The sequence below is a fragment of the Peromyscus leucopus genome, chromosome 9 (genome assembly GCF_004664715.2).
Source record: "Peromyscus leucopus breed LL Stock chromosome 9, UCI_PerLeu_2.1, whole genome shotgun sequence".
NCBI lineage: Eukaryota > Metazoa > Chordata > Mammalia > Rodentia > Cricetidae > Peromyscus > Peromyscus leucopus.
In genome coordinates, this window is record NC_051070.1 from 82599526 (window position 1) to 82622475 (window position 22950).

At 44.1% G+C, this 22950-nt stretch overlaps 1 protein-coding gene across 1 annotated transcript in view; it reads left to right on the plus strand.

Moving 5' to 3' along the window:
• Window positions 1-22950, plus strand: part of Cfap70 (cilia and flagella associated protein 70) — a 74908-nt gene that overhangs the window by 3958 nt on the left and 48000 nt on the right. The window contains exons 2-9 of the mRNA XM_028879703.2: window positions 385-487; window positions 1710-1896; window positions 7991-8089; window positions 8271-8350; window positions 10290-10469; window positions 11639-11821; window positions 15570-15664; window positions 20231-20330. Of these exons, the coding sequence (XP_028735536.1) occupies window positions 425-487; window positions 1710-1896; window positions 7991-8089; window positions 8271-8350; window positions 10290-10469; window positions 11639-11821; window positions 15570-15664; window positions 20231-20330 (987 nt within the window). The 5' untranslated portion in view covers window positions 385-424. The remainder of the gene's footprint in view (window positions 1-384; window positions 488-1709; window positions 1897-7990; window positions 8090-8270; window positions 8351-10289; window positions 10470-11638; window positions 11822-15569; window positions 15665-20230; window positions 20331-22950) is intronic.

The following is a 22950-nucleotide window of genomic DNA, read 5'->3' on the forward strand; positions in this document are numbered from 1 at the left end:
GCCTGGTCTACAGAGCAAGTTCTAGGACAGCTGGAGCTACACAGAGAAACCTTATCTGGGGGGAGGGGAGGAAGAGTCCATAGAACAGACATTACCTCTGAAGGGAACTTCTCAGACTATGGAGGAAATGTGGGTGGGGCACTGAGTGATGACACTGTGAGTCTGTCTTGTGATTATTTGCATGCCATAGGTCAGTTATGTGTTTAGGAACCTTTAGCATCAGTTGGTGGAGCCATGCTCGTGATAACTCCTGAAAGCATTTCCTCCAGCAGCAGAGGCTGCAAAGTGGGGATAAACAATGCTGGCCTACAGTGTGCCCGAGCTCCAGTGCTCCTGGCTGTGATGTGGTGCACAAGGAGACAGATTTATTTGTTATCTTTACAGGGGCCAAAGAAGACCAGAGAGACTTTGACCAAGTGCTGACATGGAACAGGTGTCATCAATAGGCAGAACGGTACACATCACTGTGACTAATGGATATGACTTGGTAAGTTGATTCTTGGAAACCCACAAAGTCCCTATTTAGGAGCATGGGGAGAAGATTGAAGTTTTGCAGCATTTTTCTCCCTCTAAACCATAGTGATCTCCTCCCCATTATTCCATGTTGTTAGTTTATACTCAGCAAGTCATAATGGTGTGTATCTAAACTACCTGGCCCTTTGAATGCTCATTTTAACTGGGTTTCTATTGCTATGAAGAGACACCCTGACCATAAAGGGAAACATTTAACTGGGGCTGGCGTACAGTTCAGAGGTTTAGTCCATTGTCATCATGGCTAGAAGCATGATGGCCGGCAGGCAGACATGGTGCTGGAGAGGCAGCTGAGAGTTCTACACCCGGTTCCTAAGGCAGCAGGAAGAGACACTGGGCCTGGCTTGAGCATCTGAGACCTCAAAGCCCACCCCCGGTGACACACTTCCTATGAGCCTATGGGGGCCATTTTCATTCAAACCACCACAGAGTCATTTCTGTTTTGCTAAGTAATTTCCTCCCCTACTTCCTTTCTCCTGAGGCAGAGTTTCACCGTCTCAGGCTGGCCTCACATTCACAACAATCCTCCACTCTCAACCTCCTAGATGCTGAAATTACATCATGAGCCGACACATCTGGCTTACAATTTCTTTTCTCCTTCCTTCTGAAAAGGTTCTAAACTTCTTGAATTCTCTCAATGATTAATTTCATTTTAGGATTTCAAATAATAGCCCAGCCAAAACTGCTAAAAATTAGGTAAATAATGAAATGGGAAAATATTCACTGTCCTGAAGTTTACAGAGCTGTTCTTTAAAAGGTCATAGTTAGTGAGCTCTGTTTGTGTATGTAAAAATGTATACATGCGTACATATTCACAATGAAACATAAAAATAGATTCTGAAATGTTAATAGTGTCTGCATATTAGAATAAGGCCACGGCAAATTTATTTCCTTGTGTAATTTTTCTCACTTTTTAACAATGTCTGGCAGTATGTTCTTATAATCAGATAATACAAAAAGTGATAACTTTTAAACTGTAACATAAATGACACTTAAGTAGAATGTTGCATTAAGCTAGAACTGCATTTGTTTAATGATTTTCTGCTTGTCCCATTTGTATTGTGGTGTAGCTTGTTAGAGGAAAAAACAAAATAATGTTTAGTTGAGGTCAAGCTAGGTTGCCAGATGTGTGGGAAAGTTGTGCATTTGAGATTGTAACCTGATGTTTCTGCCCACAGAAAGGGTTTAAAGGAGACACCCCAGTTACTTTTGTACGTGCAGAATTCAATCAGGTAGTCCTTGGAGACTCTTCAAAAATCACTGTCTCTCCAGAAGGAACTGTAAAATACAACTTTACTAGCAGCATTGAGCTCAGTCTGGATGGAGGAATCACTTTAGATGACCTCGCTCACAAACCCTTATTCTGTAAGTCTCATGGTTCAAGGACATCTTAAGGAGATTCTGAGTACTCAGTTGCTGTGATGGGAGAAATGCATATTCCTTACACTGTGCATAGGAATAACCCAGTGGACTTTGTTCTGTCTGCTTCCAGCATCAAAAAACCACAACATGCTAATTTTATCAATGTTTCATCCTTTCTCTTCTGTTTCCCTTGTATTCCAACATTAATGGTTGCCAGGTTTTAGAGAAAAATGATTTTTAAAAGACCCACAACTTGATACATACATTAAAATAGCCCATTGTTCATTTGACATTTAAGCCTAACTGGATATCCTGTGTTACCTGTACTTTTGTGTATGAACCATCCTGAGTGGCCAGTTTTCATTCGCCTCTCCTGCTGAAGGATGCTCTTCTTAAAATCAGGGCTGGATTTAGTTTCCTTCAGAATCCCTGATTCCTAGAAGTATTTGTAGCACAACAGATGCTCTAAGAGTTTTTGTTGAGTGAATTAGATGGAGAGGTGGATGGTTTCTGATCTATATCTTCATGGTTTCCATGTACACATTCTGTATTACTTTATCTCTGACATAATTTGTTACACTTGTGTGCTAGCTCTTTTACTTTGTTTTGTTTTCATCTGTAGTGCGTGTGTGCATGTGCGTGTGTGCGTGCGTGCGTGTGTGTGTGTGTGTGTGTTTGTGCGTGTGCGTGTGTGCGTGCGTGCGTGTGTGTGTGTGTGTGTGTGTGCGCGTGTGCGTGTGTGTGTGTGTGTGTGTGTGTGTGTGTGTTTGTGTGTGTGTGTGTGTGTTCAGGTGAGTTGTGTGCTCATGTATTTTGGTGTGTGTGCATATACAAGTACATATGTGCCGAGCCCGGGGTCAACATCAGGTATCTTCCCCTATTACTGTTCACCTTGTTTTTTGAGGTAGGGTCTTTCTGTGGCTAGCCAATTAGCTCTGGGAATCTACTTATCTCAGGATTCCCCCACCCCACCACTACCCTAACCCCATGTCTTAGTCAATGTTCTATCACTGTGAAGAGACACCATGACCATGGCAACTCTTTTTTGTTTGTTTGTTTGTTTTTGTTTTCTTTTTTGGTTTTTTGAGACAGGGTTGCTCTGTGTAGTTTTGGTGCCTGTCCTGGATCTCGCTCTGTAGACCAGGCTGGCCTCGAACTCACAGAGATCCGCCTGGCTCTGCCTCCCAAGAGCTGGGATTAAAGGCGTGCGCCACCGCCGCCGCCGCCGCCGCCGCCGCCATCACCGCCCGGTGGCAACTCTTATAAAATGAAGTATTTAACTGAGCCTTGCTTATATTCGGAGGTTTAGTCCATTTTCTCATGATGGGAAGCATGGTGGCATGCAGGCAGACATGGTGGTGGAGAGGGAGCTGAGAGTCCTACATTCAGATCAACCGGCAGCAGAAAGTGAGACACTGGACCTGGTTTGAGCAGTTGAAATCCCCAAAGCCCATCCCTGGTGACACACTTAGGCATTCAAATATATGAGCCTATGCGGGCATTCCTATTCAGCCCACAGCACCTGGGTTGCATATGCTTGCCCTAGGCTCCCAAGTTTCATGTGGGTGCCGGGGCCCAGCGTCAGATTCTCATGCCTGCATAGCAGGCACTTTATTGAAATATTTTAGTCTGTAGTCTTTGTATGAGTCAGAAGTCTTTAGAGCAGTGCTTCTTGACCTGTGAGTCGTGACAGAGGGGTTGCATATCATATGTTTACATTATGATTCATAACAGTAGCAAAATTACAGTTATGAAATAGCAACAAAATAACTTTATGGTTGGGGGTCAGCACAACATGTATTAATTCACAGCATTAAGAAGGTTGAGCACCGCTCCAGAGGAACAGAACAGACTAAATGAATGTGTGTTATGAGGGAGTTATTAGATTAGGATCCACAATATGGTGGGGGGTAATCCATCAATGGCTGTCTCACACTGAAAAGACCAAACACCCAGGAGTCATCCACTCCAATAGACTCGGTTCTGAGTAGTTCCAGGCTGGTATATAGCAAGTCTTCCCTTGTCCTGCCAGCCAGCTCCCAAATAACCACATGGAGACTTCTTATTAATTATGAAAGCTCAGCCAGTAGCTTAGGCTTGTTTCTAACTAGCTCTTATAACTTATATTAATTTACTTTCTCCCTTGTGCCTTTATTACCTTTACTCTGTACTGCCCATGCTGCTTTCCTGTTTCCTCCGTGTCTGGCTGGCAACTCTTTTCTTCTTCCCAGCATCCTCTGTGCTTGGAAATCCTGCCTAGCTATTGGCTGTTCAGCCTTTTATTAAACCAACCAGAGAGACACATCTTCACAGTGTACACAAGGATTATTCCTCAGCACTGGTGCTGAAAGCATGATCGCACCCTGGAGAGGTGCTGATCCGAAGCCCACAGGGCAGGCCTGAAGAAGCCGCTTCTAAGTTCAGAGAGTTGGCAGTGGCCGCAGAGGTGTGGAATTTGTCATAGAGGATGAAGGCAAGAAGGAATCACAAAAAGTGTTCCCGCTTCTGTCTTTTTATCTGGGCTTCAAGTAATTTGGTCAGAAATCCCTTAGAGGGTGGCGTAGCAGCTTGCCTTCTCGTTGATTCCAGATCTAGTCAAGGTGAAAACAAGCACACACATCAGTCTTTATTTTTGATTTTGTAACTTTTCAGTTTTAAATGATACATCTCATGGGTGCTTACCAAGCCCACAGATCTCAAGATGTAAGACTTGGAAATGCAGACAACATTCTAGACCAGTAGTTCTGAACCTATGAGTCACGTGTCCTTTGGGGGAGTCAAACTATCCTTTCATAGGGGTCCCCTAAGACCATCAGAAAGCACAAATATTTACATTATGATTCATAACAGTAGCAAAATTACAGTTATGAAGTAGCAACACAATGATTTTAAGGTTGGGGATCACCGCAACATAAGGAGTCATATTAAAGGGTCACAGCATTAGCAAGGGTGAGAACCACTGTGCTAGATCCTATAGTTTATCTTTCTTTCCATAAGAACTTTTGGGGTCCCACCTTAGACCACCAACTCAAACAACAGAGGAGATGCTGCAAAGATGTCCCTTAGGGTAGACTCTCAGATGCCTCTTAAGAAACACGCTCTCCAGCTTAGCCGTTCCAAGCGTCAAGTGTGGGCTCCCTGGGACCAGATAGCCATGGAGGAGTCCTTTCCATCCTTCCTCTCACGACTCTTCCCTCATTTCTTCACTCTGCTCTGTTTCCCTGGAACCCACGATAGGAGGAGCACCTTGATTGCATTCTTCCCAAGCATAATGAGTGAAGAAAGCAGGACTAGAGACTTTTAACCAAAGCCATGAGACAGAAGCAGTCCCTTAGTTCCCAGGAGCAAAGCAAGAATTGAACTTGGAGACTTTGAGCAGTGGACATTGGGGAAAAATGGGTGTGGTGGTGGTGGTGGGGGAGAGAGCAGTACTCCTAAACCTAGGGCTGTATTTTACTGTTTTCACAAGGACAAGACTTGGGCTGCCTTAGATGGGGAGGTGGGACTGAAATTATGTCTGTGGTGATATATTGTGTATGAAATCAAGCTTGCCTGGGGATCAGAGGACAGGGCCAGCTACTAGATTAACCATAGAGGCCAGGCAGTGGTGGCACACACCTTTAATCCCAGCACTCGGGAGGCAGAGATCTGTCTGGATCTCTGTGAGTTCAAAGCCACCCTGGACTATGGAGATTGACTCAGTCTAGGAGAGAAACAGAGCCAGGCAGTGGTGGCACACACCTTAAATCCCAGCACTTGAGATCTCATGCCTCTGCTACCAGTATTTGGGAAGCACACATGCCATTAACCCCAGCACTAGGAAGGAAGTGAAGTGGCTGGGCAGAGAAAAGCTTATAAGGTGTGAGGAGACAGGAACTAGAGAGCCTTTCAGCTGAGAACTCAGGCTTTCAGTCAAAGGATTCCTGGATAGGAATCTCACCTTCCATTCGACCTCAGGATTTGGTGGTAGTGAGAAGTTTCTCTAGTTGCTTGTTCCTTTGTCTCTCGGATCTCTCAGCATTTACCCCAATATCTGGCTCCAGGTTTTTATTATAGGACCATTTAGGATTCATTCAACACATGTCCCCAGTACAACTATGGCTCTGAAAAATCAAGGCCCAAGAAAATTAAATCCACTCACCATCCTCCCTCTTTAGAGAGAAGAAAAGAGTGTTTGTAGGTAATTAGTAGACATAAGCATGTGTTCACCACACACAAGGAGCTTCTATGAAACAGAAAGCCACATTGTAGGCCATAGCAAATACAAAAGAATCTAGTATACACATGAGGTTTTCCTTCTGGTTTGTTTTTTGAGTCAGAGTTCTACTATGAAGCCTAAACTAGCCTTGAACTTTTTATACAGCCCAAGTAAGCCCTGAGTTCTCCCATCCAAGTACTAACCAGACCTGATCTTGCTTAGGTTCCAAGATCTTCTGAAGCCTGGCACATTCAGGGTGGTATGCCTGTAGACTAGCCTTGAGCTCTCAATCTTACGTCTGCAGCCTAAAGAATGCAAGTGTCTACCACCATGCATAGCTCAGAGAGTCTCCTAGACAAAATATTATAGTTAATAGAATTAGGGCTCAATATCAAAAAGATAGAAATTTCATTTGGAAATTTAAAACAAACCAAAACTTTATGAGTTGACTCATGGAACAAAGAAATCAGTAAAAAAGGAATGTATTTAGAATTACCAAACAGTAAAACAAATGCCGACCACAGGGTGAGGGTGGAGGAAGAGCAGGGAGCATATAGTCCAGTAGTGGAGTTTACTCCCCACCACTACAAAAGCAAAACAAGCCGTGTAAGGTGTAGCCACAGGGGGAGAACGTTTATAATCTTGAGTGTGTTCACTAGAAACCAGAAAGGACTGGAATTCTGGGGTGACAGAGTGGATACACTTTCTTCTACTTCTCAGAAAGCACAGCTGGACACTGTGTAAAAGCAAATGAAGGGACTGGAGAGATGGCTCAGAGGTTAAGAGCACTGACTGCTCTTCCAGAGGTCCTGAGTTCAATTCCCAACACCCACATGGTGGCTGAAAACCATCTGTAATGAGATCTGGCTCCCTCTTCTGGCCTGCAGGTATACATGCAGACAGAACACTGTATACATATTAAATAAATAAATTTTTTTTTTTTTTAAAAAAGCAAATGGAGGAGACTGAGAGGCGGTGAGAAGGAGTGTAAGTACCCAAAGTAACTGAGAGTAAATTCCGTAGTTTCCTTTTTATCTTCTATGTGCCGGATTGTATACTTACAAGGTTAGCACTATAGAAACATTTAAAAACCATTTTCATCTCTCTCTCTCTCTCTCTCTCTCTCTCTCTCTCTCTCTCTCTCTCTCTCGTGTGTGTGTGTGTGTGTGTGAGGGGAGCACCTGTGGAGGCCAGAAGAGAGCACTGGATCCCCTGGAGCTGGAGAAGCTGATGGTTGTAAGATGCCCGCTGTGGTCCTCTGTGCTTCATGACAGTGATGGAAACCCTAACTAAGATAGCAGTGCATGCCTGTGATCCCAGTACTCAGGAAGCAGAGGAAGGAGCGGAAGTTCAAGGTCATCCTTGGCTACATAGTGAGTTTGAGGACAGCCTAAGATACACAAGATCCTACCTAAAACATTAATTTCTAGAGAAGTAACAGTTTCACCATGTAGTCCAGGCTGACCTTGAACTTGCAATTCCTGTTTCTACCTCTAGTGCTGAGATTACAGATGTGTACCACCACATCTGTGAGTAATTTTTTACGATAAATGCAACAGGAAACAGTGGTTCTTTGAGATGATAAGGAGTAGTAATACTGTTGCCAGGTAGCTGTATACATCTGTTGCCTTTACATGTGTGTATCACATGATTAAGGACTGTTTCGTATAACTTACAGGCAGACAGTGCAGACGTCTTCTCACTGACTTCCCACTAGAAGCCCCTGATGCCCTCCTGGGTCTGTACCGGGGATTTTAGGGGAAGCTTCACGCAAGTGTTCTTGCTGCTGAGCTCCAGACCCGTGTCAGAACTCATTTTCTTTAACTCGGACTCCGCCTGCCGCAGCTTTGCCGTCTGGTGGAGGTGTTAGAAGCGTTCTCTTTTCTTTGGCTCTTCTAGTAACCGTGACTGAGGTCTTACCAAAGGAAAAGAAACAGAAGGACGAGAAGACCCTAACTCTGGGCCAAGCTGTGGTGGACCTGCTTCCTTTACTGGAAGGTCAGATGTGTAATTTATCCAAAAGCAAAAAAGTAACAAAATGCATAAAACCTATACCCAATGATGGGTAAAGCTCAGCCTCCGTGGCTTTGAGGGTTTCCGTGGGAAATGAGGGTGTGTGTCTGTGCCTGGATTAGCTCTGACTTGACCCTTTCTTCTCTGGTTCACCTTGACCTTGCAGGAGAAGAATCATTTGAAACGGTGGTCCCATTACATCCTGTGCAGGGGTCGCCCTTAGAAACTCCTTCAGCGGGCTCTAAGGTAATCCGAGTTTTAAGTCTTAGTGCTTTTAGCTGCCTCATAATCCATCTATTAAGGTCAAGTTCGGGTGAGTGCATTGCATTGGGCACTTCCTTTCATGATACCTTTATTGCGAGTTGCTGGTGAACAGGCATGAAGAAGGCTAAGTCCCACCTTGTAGATATAACCCAGGGTGAAGAATTGATGTGGCAAAGAGCAGGTATTGGTTACTTTGCCCAGAAGGGCTAGTAACTTAGGGAAGATTTAACTATGGAAATGCTTCTTGGGCTGTATGCCAGCAGGTTAAGTTGTATATGACAGTATATACTTAGGCATGGCAGCCTGCCTCTGGTTGAAGGCTTCTAATTCGACACAGCACCAGCCAATACCCTATCCTGAGTTCCAAAATGTGACGCAGCATCCTGGGATTCTCTTCAATGGCAGCCTATAAACATCTAGACATACGATTCTGAACCTGAACTCACACCTTCCCCTCAACTTACTCTTTCCTTTCTCTTAGTGCCCTGGGCTGATGACAGTACCCGTCCATGAAATGACGTGACATAGGACCTAAGTTACATCCATGGATCCTAACTACGGCCAATCTCCAAATCCAACCTGTCTCCCTCCTCGGTGTCTTTAGACTCTTTCTTTTTACCGTTTTCCTGCTCCATGTTACCTCTGCTTTCTTTGGGTCGTTATGAGTAATCAGCACTTACGTACCTTTGGGCTGAAGGCAGCACACTGTTTCAGTTCCTTTTACAGTCGCTTTTCCTTGGACCCAGAATGATTTTTTCTTTATTTCCTTTGCTGATCCAAGTCACAAACTCCTTTGTAGCCTGGAGAAGTGGGGTCAGATGTCACTGTTCCCTACTCTCCTCTAGCCCAGTAATTAAATACTCACTTATTTGGTGCTTCTCAAAGAGGGAATTTTGTACAGGATTTTTCGTAACTCATAAAGCTATGGTACGAATTTCATAATGAAAGGGAATGTATCTTGTGTATGTGTGTGTGTGTTGGGGGGGGTGCAGCATCTCTCTGTGTAGCTTTGGCTGTCCTGAAACTCACTCTGTAGACCAGGCTGGCCTCAAACTCAGAGATCTGCCTGCATCTGCCTCCTAAGTGCTGGATTAAAGGCCTGCGCCACCACCGCCCAACTGAAAATATCTTATGATAAATCACTACATTTAAATTATTAAAATAATCATAAGGGAGTGGGTATGGTGATACATATCTTCAATCTTAGCACCTGGGAGGCAGAGGCAAGGTGTAGCTCTATGAGTTTGAGGCCCTGCTGGTCTAGAGAGCAAGTTCCAGGCCAGCCAGGGCTACATAGTGAGACCCTGTGAAATAAGTGATGATGATGATGATGATGATGATGATGATGATGATAGCTTAGGTATAAAGCACTTGCCAGACAAGTGTGAGGACCTAGGTTCAAATTTCCAGGATCTGTGTAAAGCCAGACATGGGCCTGTAATCCCAGTGGAAAGTGAAGACCAATATCTAAGGTTGTCATTTACCCTCCACATGCTCACCAGGGCACATATGTGCCCAAACACATACACACGCATCATACACGCACACATCCCACATAATCAGAAAATGCAGGCTAGCAAAACAAACAAACAAACAAACAAAAAAATAACCACTCAATCCCATTTCATGAGTGCCTACTAGTTAGGTTCAGTATAGAATCATCAAGTTCCTCTCCCATGTGTGTTTGTGTTTGTATTTTACCTCACTGTTATGGAATGAAAAGGACTCTAGTTCAGAATAGGACCCTCCAGTTCTCCTTGGACTCTTTCTTCGGCTCCTGGTACTTGGGGAAAGATAAAATTTAAGTTTATCTTTATAATTGAGTATAACCTCACCCTGAACAGTGGTAGCAGATAACGTCAATAAAGACAGTGAGGACCTATGGCAATTCTCATAAGTGCAGCGTCATTTTATTTCCTAGCAATGCAGTCTTGACGTGAAGGTGTCTGTGGCAGAACCCTTACTGACCCCAGCCCAGGTCTCAGCTAGCAATCTACTGAAGGTCACCCTGGAGGCTGCCTATTCTGTGCCGGAGTCATTTGTACCAGTTGGGCCTCAGCAGAACTACATGGTTGGTCTGCAAGTTCCATCAGTTGGAGAGGTAAAGCCCTTCTTCCAGACATCTGCATGGGCTCAAACAAGTCTACACTCATGGCCATGTTCCTCCCTGCCGAGACTGAATTCAAACTCACTCTACCAACGGCTAAGATTTAGTTTAGGCTTAAAAACTAACATTCGGACTGGAGAGATGGCTCAGAGGTTAAGAGCACTGGCTGCTCTTCCAGAAGTCCTGGGTTTGATTCTCAGTAACCATATGGTGGCTCACAGTCATCTATAATGAGATCTGATGCCCTCTTCTGGCCTGCAGGCATACATGCAGGCAGAACACTGTATACATAATAAACAATAACATTGATTTTTGTTTTACATGTTTATTTTCATAACAATATGCATTTACACACTCTATACATTGCACATAATTTATATTAATCACTATATAGTTATGATCCAAAATATGTGCAACATTTAAAAGATGCCAGTTCTTGGTGTGTTTATACATGGTTTATTTTATGGGTTTTTTTAATAAGCATCTCATTATACAATGTTTCCACTTAATTCCAGATATTATTTAGATCAGATCTCTAGATGCAGGAACACAGAAGGTTCCACCTGGAGTCCCAAGGTGCAATAAGTTAGTGACTGCACCGTGCTACAGACACAGCTGTGCATGTAAATTTTCCTAACACTCATGTGCTGGGGATTTATGTGGGTACCAGAGAGACTCGACTTCCATTTCTAAAACTGGAATAATCCGAGTCTGAATGGTTGCTTTCCCTTCCAGGGACAACCCCATGACTGTGTGTGGCACATCTGCGCATGGCCCAGCTCCAACTTCAGCTTCCTACTTTCTTTTTTTCTTTGCTGAGATATCTTAAAGAGTAAAGGTATATTGCCAAGCCCGATGACTTGAGTTTGATCCTTTGGACCTACATAGGGAAAGTAAATACCAGCTCCCAAATTTGTGCACATGCATGCACACACATGTGAGTTAATAAATAAAACACTTTTTAAAAGAATAATTTACATTTTATTGTGTTTTCTATAATTCACAGAGTTATATATTAGCAACAATAGAATGAAGGGCACACGCCCCTACTACAAAATCATTGGAATGATACCCAGAGTTCTACTGGGAAAAGTAGTAAGCAGACTTCTTATACATGACAAAGCCCCTGCGAGTGTCCTCACATCCGGTGTCTATTCTTTTAGAAGGACTTCCATATGGTATTCAAGAATGGAACCTTGAAGCTTGGAGGAGAGAGAGAGGTCGTTCCCCGGCCTAAAAAATGGCCCATTCCTAACATTCTCGCTCCAGGGGCTAATAACATTCCTGACGCCTTCATTGTGGGTGGACCCTATGAGGAAGAAGAAGGAGAACTCAACCACCCAGAGGTGAGAGAACAGACTTTCTTGATAAAAACCATACACTAACAGATTATAAGCCCTTTGTGCATCTGAAATTTACACACACACACACACACACACACACACACACACACACACACACACGCACCCCTGGCATTTGTCAAAACTGGTTGCATGTGAAAATCAGTATCATCTAATTCTGCAAACAATAATTTATATCCAATTTACTCTTTCATTTACATTTATTTCATTTTGAGTAGATGTTATTCATTTGTTACTATAATGAAATACCCAAGATAATCAACTTATAAAGGGGAAAGGTCTGTTTTGGTTCACATTTGGAGGTTCAGCTCTGTGATGGGCTGGGCCCTCTGTTTTGTACCTAAGGAGCCCCCCCATTAGGCTTCATTTCCTAAAGGCTCCAAACCTACCAGTAGTACCATTCTTGGGGGGCCTTTAACACAGAGGTCTTTGGGGGGATATATAGCAATAATAATAATACAGTTCAAAATTTAAAACTAAGAAGCGAATAGTGGGAGTCTTTCTCCTGTGCATATGTCTCTTCCTAGCTCCTTTCGTCTTGTTTCCCGAGTAGTTACTTTGTCAGGGTTTCTCCCTGATGCCTTCTGTCCCTGCAGAAGGAAATAAGTACAATACAGACGAAGACAGAGACAGAACCTGCCTCTCTTCCTGTACAGACGGCAGGGAGTCAGATTTCAGGACAGGCTTACCACACAAAAATAAGTCCTTAAAAGAAAACAATAGGGGGCTGGAGAGATGGCTCAGAGGTTAAGAGCACCGACTGTTTTTCCAGAGGTCGTGAGTTCAATTCCCAGCAACCACATGGTGGCTCACAACCATCTGTAATGGGATCTGGCGCCCTCAACTGGCTTGTAGGCATACACGCAGACAGAACATTGTATACATAATAAATCTTTAAAAAAAAAAAAATTAAAAAAAAAAAGAAAACAATAAAACGTTCCCAGGGCTACATTTCTATTAGTCAATTTGTGATGGGAAAATGCCTTTCCATTTGATGATGATTCCAAAGGTGGTGAAATAATATTCCGACAGCATTATAGCAAAGCTTACAGATAAAATTGGTTCTCTTTTTTCTTTTTTCAAGACAGAGTTTCTCTTTAGCCTAGTGGCAGTGGCTCATGCCTTTAATTCCAGCACTTAAGAGGCAGAGGTAGGCAGATCCCTGTGAGTTTGAGGCCAGCCTGGTCTACAGAGCGAGTTCTAGGACAGCCAGGGCTACACTGAGAAATCCTGTCTCGTATAAATTAAAAAAATTTTTTTTTCTTGGTACAAGAGAGATGACTCAGTTGTTAAAATATATAACAAGATCTAAATATGTAAAATAAAATATAAATACAAGGGAATTATAAATATTCACTAAAACCAGAGGACTCAGATTTGATTTCCAGCACCCATGTGGACGATCAGAACCATCTGTAACTCCAGTTCCAGCAGACCTGGTACCCTCTTCTGGTTTCCTTGACCACCAGACACACGGGTAGTGCAAAGCCAGCCATACCTGTAGGCAAAACACCCATACACATTTTAAATGTTTTTCTTTAGGAAATCTAGACTTTGAGGAAGTTTTCAATTGTGTTTTCAGAACTAGAACATAGGGAGAAGTCACTCCTGGTGGTGGTGGTGGTGGTGGTGGTGGTGGTGGTGGTGGTGGTGGTGACACACGCCTTTAATCCCAGCACTTGGGAGGCAAAGGCAGGTGGATCTCTGAGTTTGAGGCCAGCCTGGTCTACAGAGCAAGTTCAAAGACAGCCAGGGCTACACAGAGAAACCCTGTCCCAAAAAAACAAACAAACCAGAAGTCACTCCTGTTTATCCCATGGTATTGCTTTTGTTGCAGGACTAAGTGTAGAGTGTGCTTATGTCAGGAGCAGGGAGACATGTCAGTTTTGCCTCACATATTTATAGACCTTAGTACATACATATTTATACTGCCCTCACTACTTTTTTTTTGTTTTTTGTTTTTGTTTTTTTGAGACAGGGTTTCTCTGTGTAGCTTTGGAGCCTATCCTGGAACTCAGTCTGTAGTCCAGGCTGGCCTCGACCTCACAGAGATCTACCTGCCTCTGCCTCCCTAGTGCTGGGATTAAAGGTGTGTGCCACTCCCCGGCTATGTCCCTATCATTTTTACAGGCTGTTATACAATTTGCTTCGTTTTACTTCATAGTGTATCTTGCATATTTTTTTCACATCACTACATTAAAATAATGTTCATTCGTTTTCCTTTTTTGTGGTTGCTATATGATATGACATCGAGTGGACATACTTTACTTATTCACTCCCTTACTAATGATAATCAAGATTTTTTAGTTTCATTTTTTTTTCTTTTTGTTTCAACATATATTTATCAAGGGCATAGAAAATGATTGAAAAGTGATTGCAAAGGATTCTCATACTAGTCGACAAACATGAGTAGGAACATTCAGAAAAATAATTAATGAAATGAGGATGTTGAATTCTTTTCATTGGCTCTAAATAAACTAGTAGTAAGGGTAGCTGTTAACATTCTGAACCACCCCTTGGGGACCCGCCCAGTGTCCTGATGTCATCTTACATAGTAAAGTCCCCTTAAGATAAAACCCCTCCCTTCTTCCTCCTTCCTCCCTTTCTAGCTGTGAGGTCTGCACACCTCTGCTCCCCCCTTCTCTCTGCCCTCCTCTCCCCTCTTTGTCCCCTCTCCCCTCCTTCCACGTGGATGCAAAGTCTGCATGGTGTGAGTAACTTTCTATGGCATCTCCCTCACCCTCTATGGGGCGCCTTGGCTCAAACCCACCAAGGCCTCTCCAAGGCCATTTTACAAAAGTAGCAACATTTAAAAATTGCTGAAATGTCTGTTCTCATCTTTTGTTTAGTGAATATTCATACTTCCCTTAGATTTATATTTTATATTATATATTTAGATCTTATGTTATATTTTAGTTTATGTAATTGTTTCTCAGCCTTGGCCACACTTTAAAATTACCTGTGAAGGAGCCAGGTGTGATGCCGCATACCTTTGATCCTTGCCCTTGGGAGGCAGAAGATGTCTGAGGCCAGCCTAAACTACATGGCGAGTTCCAGGCCAGCCAGGAGGCCAGCCTGGTCTACATAGTGAGACCCTATCTCAAAAACAAAACCAAACTAAATCTGTAAAGCTTTTTTTGAGACTGAGTCTCAATATTTGCCTAGGTTGGCCTTGACCTCATCTTCCCGCCTCATGCTGCTCAGAACTAGGAATACAGAGATGTGCACACATACACAGCCCCTGGAAAGCTTTAAAACAATGATGGCGGGATGCTACTTTCGATTCCTGTTGCTGTGGTAAAATATTCTAACGTAATCAACTCAGGAGAGGAAGAGAGTGTTCAGCTCACAGAAGGATGGTACAGTCTGTCATTTCAGAAAAGTGGTCACGTCACAGCCATAGTCAAGAGCAGAGAGCAGTGGATTTGTGCGCACAGCCTGGGGCCAGCTCCTTTCAGTTCTCTTCTAAAAATGGATGCATAATATACACTGCCACTCAGTGGGTGCTCTTTTTTTTTTTTTTAAGCTCCTCCATGATTTTTATGTGTATCCTGAATTGAGAATCTCTGACTGAGGTTAGGTGCATAAACATTTGGCACTCAGTGATGGGTTGATGTAAACTAGCACTATCTCAGTGGATTATCTCATACTCCGAGCAGTTGCGGTAGGTGTCATATACAAGAACTCCCACAGTCGGTCAGAGTAAACAGAAATTCACCGGATTGTCTCACAGGACAGAGAGTTTAGGAACCAAGCAGAATGCATCAAGAAGAGGATCGTCTGGGACCTGGAGGGCCGCTGCTACCTTGACCCTTCTGCAGTTGCGAGGTAGGAACAGAAAAGCCTGGCCTGACCCGCCAGGTCTGCAGGAGGGGGGTCGTTCTCCCCGACCCCAGACAGGGTTTCCCTGCATAGCCCTGCCTGTCCTGGAACTCACTCTGTAGACCAGGCTGGCCTCAAACTCACAGAGATCCGCCTGACTCTGCCTCCCGAGTGCTGGGATTAAAGGCATGCACCACCACTGCCCGGCTAATTTTGGTTTATTTAAATACAGCGTAATCTGGTTAAAAACTATTCTTGTGGTGTTTAACTCAATCTCATGTACACAACAAAGCATACCTAAATCTCCTTGAGGAACAAAGGAAACTAAATACAGATCAGATGTGATTGATAGTTGAAACTCTTTGTAAAGTCCATGTGACACCTTCCAGAAAGATGATTTCTAAGACTGGCTGAGAAAAACAAGTTTATGAGAAGGGTCTGGAGGAGGGTCCAGAGCTGGCTAGAAAAAAGTGTTGCTCTATCAACAGGTTTGCATTCCTTTCCTTGGAACAACTGTGTGCCTAACATTCTAGATTCCCCTGTGGCGTGTGCTCCCTACAAGAGAGCTAGCTCAGCAGATAAGAGCATTTGTTGCTCTTGTGGAGGACCTGGGTTCGATTCCTAGCATCCACATGGCAGCTCATAGCCATCTGTAACTCCAGTCCCAGGGAACCCAATGCCATCTTCTGACCTCTGTGGCACCGGGAATGCATGTGGTGCACATACATACATGCAGGCAAAACACTCGTGCACATGAAATTTTTTAAAAATAGATGACGAGAGCCCTGGCTTGCACTTTCCATTGCTGGCAGAAAGTGGGAGAAGGGAGTGGTGTGGATTTAAAAGGGTACATGCTGCTGCTGGTGGGAGAGGTTCTCAGGGGTCTGCCCCTCAGAGCCACCAGGAGCCCAGTCACTTCTGTTAATGTCTCATGGGTCATCTCTAGATGAAAGGGATGCTAGAGAACATGTTGTTTTAGTTGGACACATTGTCACCCACCCTGAGTCAGGGTACCATTCTGGGGAGACAGGAGGCTTGATACTGTCCAGATGACTGCCTCTGCCATAGAGAGCTGGTTCCAGATGACAGACACAGGCTTGCCAGTGTGCCTGCAATCCCAGGCCTCAGCTCTGGCTTTTATTTATTTATTTATAAAGATTTATTTATTTATTAGGTATACAGAAGAGGGTGCCAGATCTCATTACAGATGGTTGTGAGCCATCATGTGGTTGCTGGGAATTGAACTCATGACCTCTGGAAGAGCAGTCAGTTCTCTTAACCGCTGAGCCGTCTCTCCAGCCCAGCTCTGGCTTTTAAAAACAAAAGAATTGCTTTTCAGAGTAGTTTTACACTTACAGAAGCATTGGGTAGGTCTTTCAGAGTGTGCTTCTGGTCCCTACCCGGTGGTGTAATACTTTTCTAGACACTGATAGAGTTGGTCGGCTAGTGTTTCACTGAGGACAAACTGTTGCTCATGTCATTTGAACAGTCATCTGTTTGATCAATAAAGAGTAAGACAAAGTCCTCATTGTTTTACTTTAATTGATTCAATGTTTGGTGTTCTCCTCCTGTTCTGTGGATTTGAATTTGTGACTGGAAATATCTTGTTTCTCTGTAAACTTGAGCCCTTCTCGTGTGCACACTAACACACATGCACAGCTTTCCTTACCAGACAGGGCTGCTGGCAGGTTGTCGTCTGAGGAAACCTTCGTTTCTCTTTTTGCTGGATAATTGTAGTGAGTCCAGATGGTCTTTGGCAGGAGATGAGCTTCATTCATGAACCTGAGAGGTGGGGTGTGACCCTCAGGAGTACGGGCCCTGCCACGAGTCCCAGTGGTCCACGAGTGGGGATCATCCGACCCCGCAGACATCATGGGTGACTTACTTCTCAGCCACCATGCCTTCAAAGCCATCTGCATCAAATTTCCTGAAACCCTCTTGTCACACGTGTGGGGTCAGAGGAAAACGTGTTGGGGTCTCTTCTCTTCCCCCACAAGCGTCCCCCTGAGCCACTGGCCTGCTTTCATTGTGTGCTGGTATCTGGGCATTGTGTTTGGGGACACAGGAACTCAAGGACTAAGGCTTTAGTGGGAGGTTTGGTCTTATCTGTTTAGGAGCTGGATACGGTGACTATTGGTGGGCCTTTTCTTCTTTGGGCTGACCTAAGAGCCCCTGTTAAGACGAGACTGTTCTGCGGCTTCTCAGCTGAAATCCGAGCTTCTGCCCACGCTCAATCGGCTGCTGTTCTTCTGCCAGAGCCCTGTTGCTGTGGCAGCAGATTTTGGGGTGGGAATGAGTTCTCTTTGTGTTCTAGTAGGTTTGGGCGGTTGTTCTCAGAAGGGTTTCATAGTCCTTTTTTCTTCCCTCACAACCTTTTGTGAGCAGGGGGTCTGGGCATTGGTGGAGTTGTCCTGCCGACCGTCTTCTCAGAACACATAAGGCTCTGGTAGTTCCCCTTAAAGATCGGGCCTTTCTTACAAAGGACACTTCAAGTTGTGCATGCCTTTAATCCCAGCACTGGGGAAGCAAATGTAGAACTCACTCTGAGTTCGAGACCAGCCTGGTCTACATAGCAAGTTCCAGGCCAGCAAGGGCTACATAGTGAGACCTTTCTCAAAAATAAAACAACCTCTCCTACAAAATAAATAAAAACAATAAAGAACACTCAGGAATATTTCAAAGACGCCCCACCCGCGCCCTTGAAGCATTAGGTCTCTCTCCCCTTTGGGGCCCTGCAGGACTCCGGCGTTTAACACCGGTAAGAAGAAACAACCCTTACATCTGGGTTCCCTGTATTTTTTAACTCTTAGTCTCCAATAATTTGTCAGAGTTACTATTAAGATTTTGTTCTTTCCTGGTTGTTGCACTGGCGGCCTTGGTTATCTGTTGAGTGGGTCTCAGCTTTGATCCTCTCTGTGTTCCTGTCTTTCCAATTTCAGCTCACAGTTTTCCCTTCACCTCAACTCTCTGATGGAGCTAAGAAAAAAAAAAAAAATCCCAGTGTTCTTGCTGTAAGTACAGCAGAGACTCCTTGAAAGCTGCGTCAGAGCTGATGGCATCCACTCATCCACATAGTACACAAACGTGTGTTTGCACGCTTTGGTTATTTCTTTAAGGAAATACACTGGACATGAAATTTATGGTTCAAAGAATGCAAACATTTTCATGTCACTTACTGCTGCAACAAGTCTCCGACAAAAGCGTGTTGAGGGGAAAAGGGTTGTTTTGTCTCATGCTGTGAAGGTTCAGTCCTTCAGATCCTAGCGGGAAAGACCCAGTGGCAGGAGCTGAGGCAGCTGGTCACATGTGTGCAGTCAGGGAGCAGATTCAGTGACTGCTGCTGCTCACCTTTCCCTCGCTTCAGTTAAAGACTCCAGCTCACGGGATGCTACCACCCACATTCAGTGTATATGGCAGTCTCCCCTGTGCAGTTAAGCCGTTCTAGAAACATCCTCAAAAATATACCCGGGGATGTGTTTCTATGTGGTAAATCTAAGTCCTGCAAACTTGACAAGATTAGCCATTCCCATTTTCGATGTTTTCGTTTGTGTTTCTTTGTTTACACAGCGTCTCCCTATGTAGACTAGGCCAGGCTGGTCTGAGATTCACTGTCCTCCATCTCTGCCTCCCATCTGCCTCCCAGTGCTAAGATTAAAGGCCTGCCCTCCCGCCAGCCTCCTCCGTGGTTGGTTTCTTGTTGAGACAGGGTCTTGCTGTGTATCCCAGACTGGCCTAGAACTCCCTGTGCAGCCCTCAAATTTGTGATCCTCCTGTTTTAGCCTACTATCAAGCTATATTGCCATATGACACTAAAAGATGTGTGATTTGACATTGTTAGTACTTAAGTAAGATTATTTTTATAAATCTATAAACCTGGGAAGGTTTTAAAATATCAACCCCAGCCCCCACTCCTGGGCTGGAGAGATTGCTCAGCTATTATGAGCACTGGCTGCACTTCCAGTGGTCGCTGGTTCAGCTCCCAGCATCCTCATCAGGCAGCTAGGAACTCCAGCTCCAGAAGAGCATATAACCCACAGAGACACACATATATATAATTACAAATAATACAAATAAATCTTTATTTGTTTTAAATCAGCAAACTAGCCTGGCATGGTGGTGCACATCTGTAATCCTAGTGCTCAGGAGCTGAAACAAAAGGGTTCTGAGTTTGAACAGACTGGGCTTATAGCAAAGAGACTGTCTCAAAAACAAACAGAAAATCGCCTGCCCAGTAAAACAGTCTCTCTCTCTCTCTCTCTCTCTCTCTCTCTCTCTCTCTCTCTCTCTCTCTCTCTCTCTTTCTCTCTCTCATCTCTCTGTCTCTGCCTCTGTCTCTCTCTGTCTGTCTCTGTCTCTGTCTCTCTCTCTCTCACACACACACACTTAATTCATTACTTTCTAGACGATAGATTTTATTTTTAGGGCTTTGAACTGAACCCAGGACTAGGCAAGGGTTCGCTCTACCACTGAGCCATATCCCCAGTTCATTTTGCTCATTATTTACTAAAAAAGAAGACTATTTCCTGTTAAACTGTAATGATGCATGCTGATGGGCTGGTTTTCAATTTACAGTTTCCAGAAGCGAATTGCTGATTGCCGGCTCTGGCCCGTGGAGATCACGAGAGTGCCTTTGATCACCGTGCCAAAAGGGAAACCAGGCAAACTTGAGAAGGTAAACAAGTGTATCCCCCAAATAAAACCGGTGAGGAGGCTTCTGCCCATGTCTCCCAGCAACTGGGGAACTGAGACAATGGTCATTTGCGCTCCAGAGGTGGACAGCAGCCTAGGCAACAGGGAGACTTCATCTCAAGTTTTGAAAGTTAGAAGTGTCCAGTCAAAGTAAATCTGTTATTCTTTGTCTAATCTGACTTTCTGCAGCCAGTTTGTGGTTCTTTGCCTTGGACTTTCTTGGTGTATGCACTGAAAGCCTCATGTCCCGGGAAAACCTGGATGATGATTGGCCACTGAAGTTCCCTGTTGCTCACAAATACTTGTTCAAGCCTTATTTCCAGATACTTATTTCCTCTTGACCCTTTGTTATATTCTTACCATAGGTACCATAAGAAATAGTCATTTTTATCTATGTCAAAGTGAGTAATACAATTCAATCTAGTAAATTTAGACTTACCTACAAAATGTTTTAGACTTGTTCATATGATAGGATTCTGGGAAAACAGTTTTGTGAGCATGTTCTCCATCGTGTTTTCTGTATAGTTTCATCTTTACTCCTTATGTCTAAACTCCGGGAGGGCGGGGCCATACCGCTTCACAGCCTGCAATGACCCAGCATGGCCCACAGCTCACAGCAGGCATCTACAGACATCTAAGCGATTTGATCTGGTTTTGAAAAGGCTCCTTTGTACAACAAAAATGTTCCCACCACAATGAACAAAAGGGAGCCATGTGTACTTCTGGTGGGGATGGAAATTCACTCATCTACAGTAGAAATCAGCATGGAGGTTCCTCAAAAACTAAACATAGATCTGACATCCGTCACGGCTGTACCACTTCTGAGTATTTGCCCGAATGACTCCAGGTCAGCACATCACAGAGATCCTGGCACAGCAGTGTTTATCGTCCCACTGTTCATAATAGCAGTTAGGGAACCAATCCAGGCATTCAGCCACCGAGGAATGGCTTTAAAAATGTCGTTTAAATCCATAATGGAACTTTTTCAGCCATAAAGAATAAAGTAATGTCAGCCAGGCAGTGTTGGCACACTCCTTTAATCCCAGCACTCAGGAGGCAGAGGCAGGTGGATCTCTGTGAGTTCGAGGCCAGCCAGGTCTACAGAGTGAGTTCCAGGACAGCCAAGGCTACACAGAGAGACCTTGTCTCAAAAAACAAAAAAAGGAAAAACAAAAAAAAGAACACAGTAATATCATTTACAGGAAAATAGATGCAATCATATTATACCAATTAAGTCAGTCTCAGAAAGACAAATACATATTTTCTGCCATTTAGAGTTCTTGAATTTAATACAGATGCATACAATTACAACATACGGTTACATCTGTACATAGGACATGAAGTAGAAGCATTGCCAAACGTTTAGGGGAACAAGAGGAACTAAGGGAAAGACGGGGAAGGGGAGGAGTGGGGGGGAGTGGGGGGGTAGTAGGGGGAGTGTGCAGAGGAGTGTGCTCAGTGCACAGTCATGTCTGACTAAACATGTCCTTATGTAACACAGTGCCATGGACAGTGAATGTGTACAATGAAAATCGTTTCATTTTGTTTCGAGACAGGGTTTCTCTGTGTAGTCCTGGAACTCACTCTACAGACTAGTCTGGCCTGCCTGGAACTAACAGAGATCAGATTCCTTGGCCTCCTGGGTGCTTGGATTAAAGGCATGTGTCACCATGCCTAACTCTGAGAATCATTTAAAATGCTGCTTATGTGTAATATGCAAGCATCTGTGAGTGTCTGTGTGTGGGTACCCATGTGTGAGCACATGTACACATGTGCACACTGGTGTGTGGAGGCCAGAGGTTGACACTGGAGGTTTTCCTTGATCGAATCTCACCTTACATGCTGCAGCCACGAGTCTCACCTTGAACCCAGAGCTCCCCACTTGGGCCTGTCTATCGAGCTGGCCGGCTCGGGGTCTCCTGTCCCCGCCTACCCAGTGCTGGATTCTGGTGTTTGCTCCCTATGATCAGCGTTGATGGGTGCACTGGGATGCAAATTCAGTCCTCACACCTGTGGGGCAAGCAGTGTACCCCTGAGCCTCTCCTGAGAAGTCTTTAAATTCAGAAACCCTACTGTATCTACAAAACAGTTACATCACCATGGAACCATTTCCTCTTCTATTTTAACATATATTGGTTAGCATCCCTTAGATTTCAAAGCCACAAAATGTTATGATGGAAGTAAAGGACCTTTTACTCTAGCGTCTAACTATTATTATAGCAAGCAAAATCAAAGAGATTACCTTTAAGCTTAGAGTTAAATGTTTTTTTTTCTAAAATTTGACTTTTTCCCTTAGCATATTTTATGGCAAGCTATAAAGTTATTAAACGTGATATAAGAATATGCTTGTTAGCAGTCTCTCTATCTGTGGAGTGAGAGTTTGGATGGAATCCGGTATTGCAGATACACAGTATGTTTTCTTTAATCTGTGGCCGCTGCTGCTAATTTTTTTAAAGCAGTCTTCAGAACCTGGATGCATACAGAGACTCTTTCTCAGCAAAGCATGTCCCCTCAGCTGAGGCGAGAAGCTAAAGCATGCTAGTGAGAAGTGGTACTAATTCTGGAGGGTCCTGCTCACCTCACAGGAGTCTGTGAGATACAGT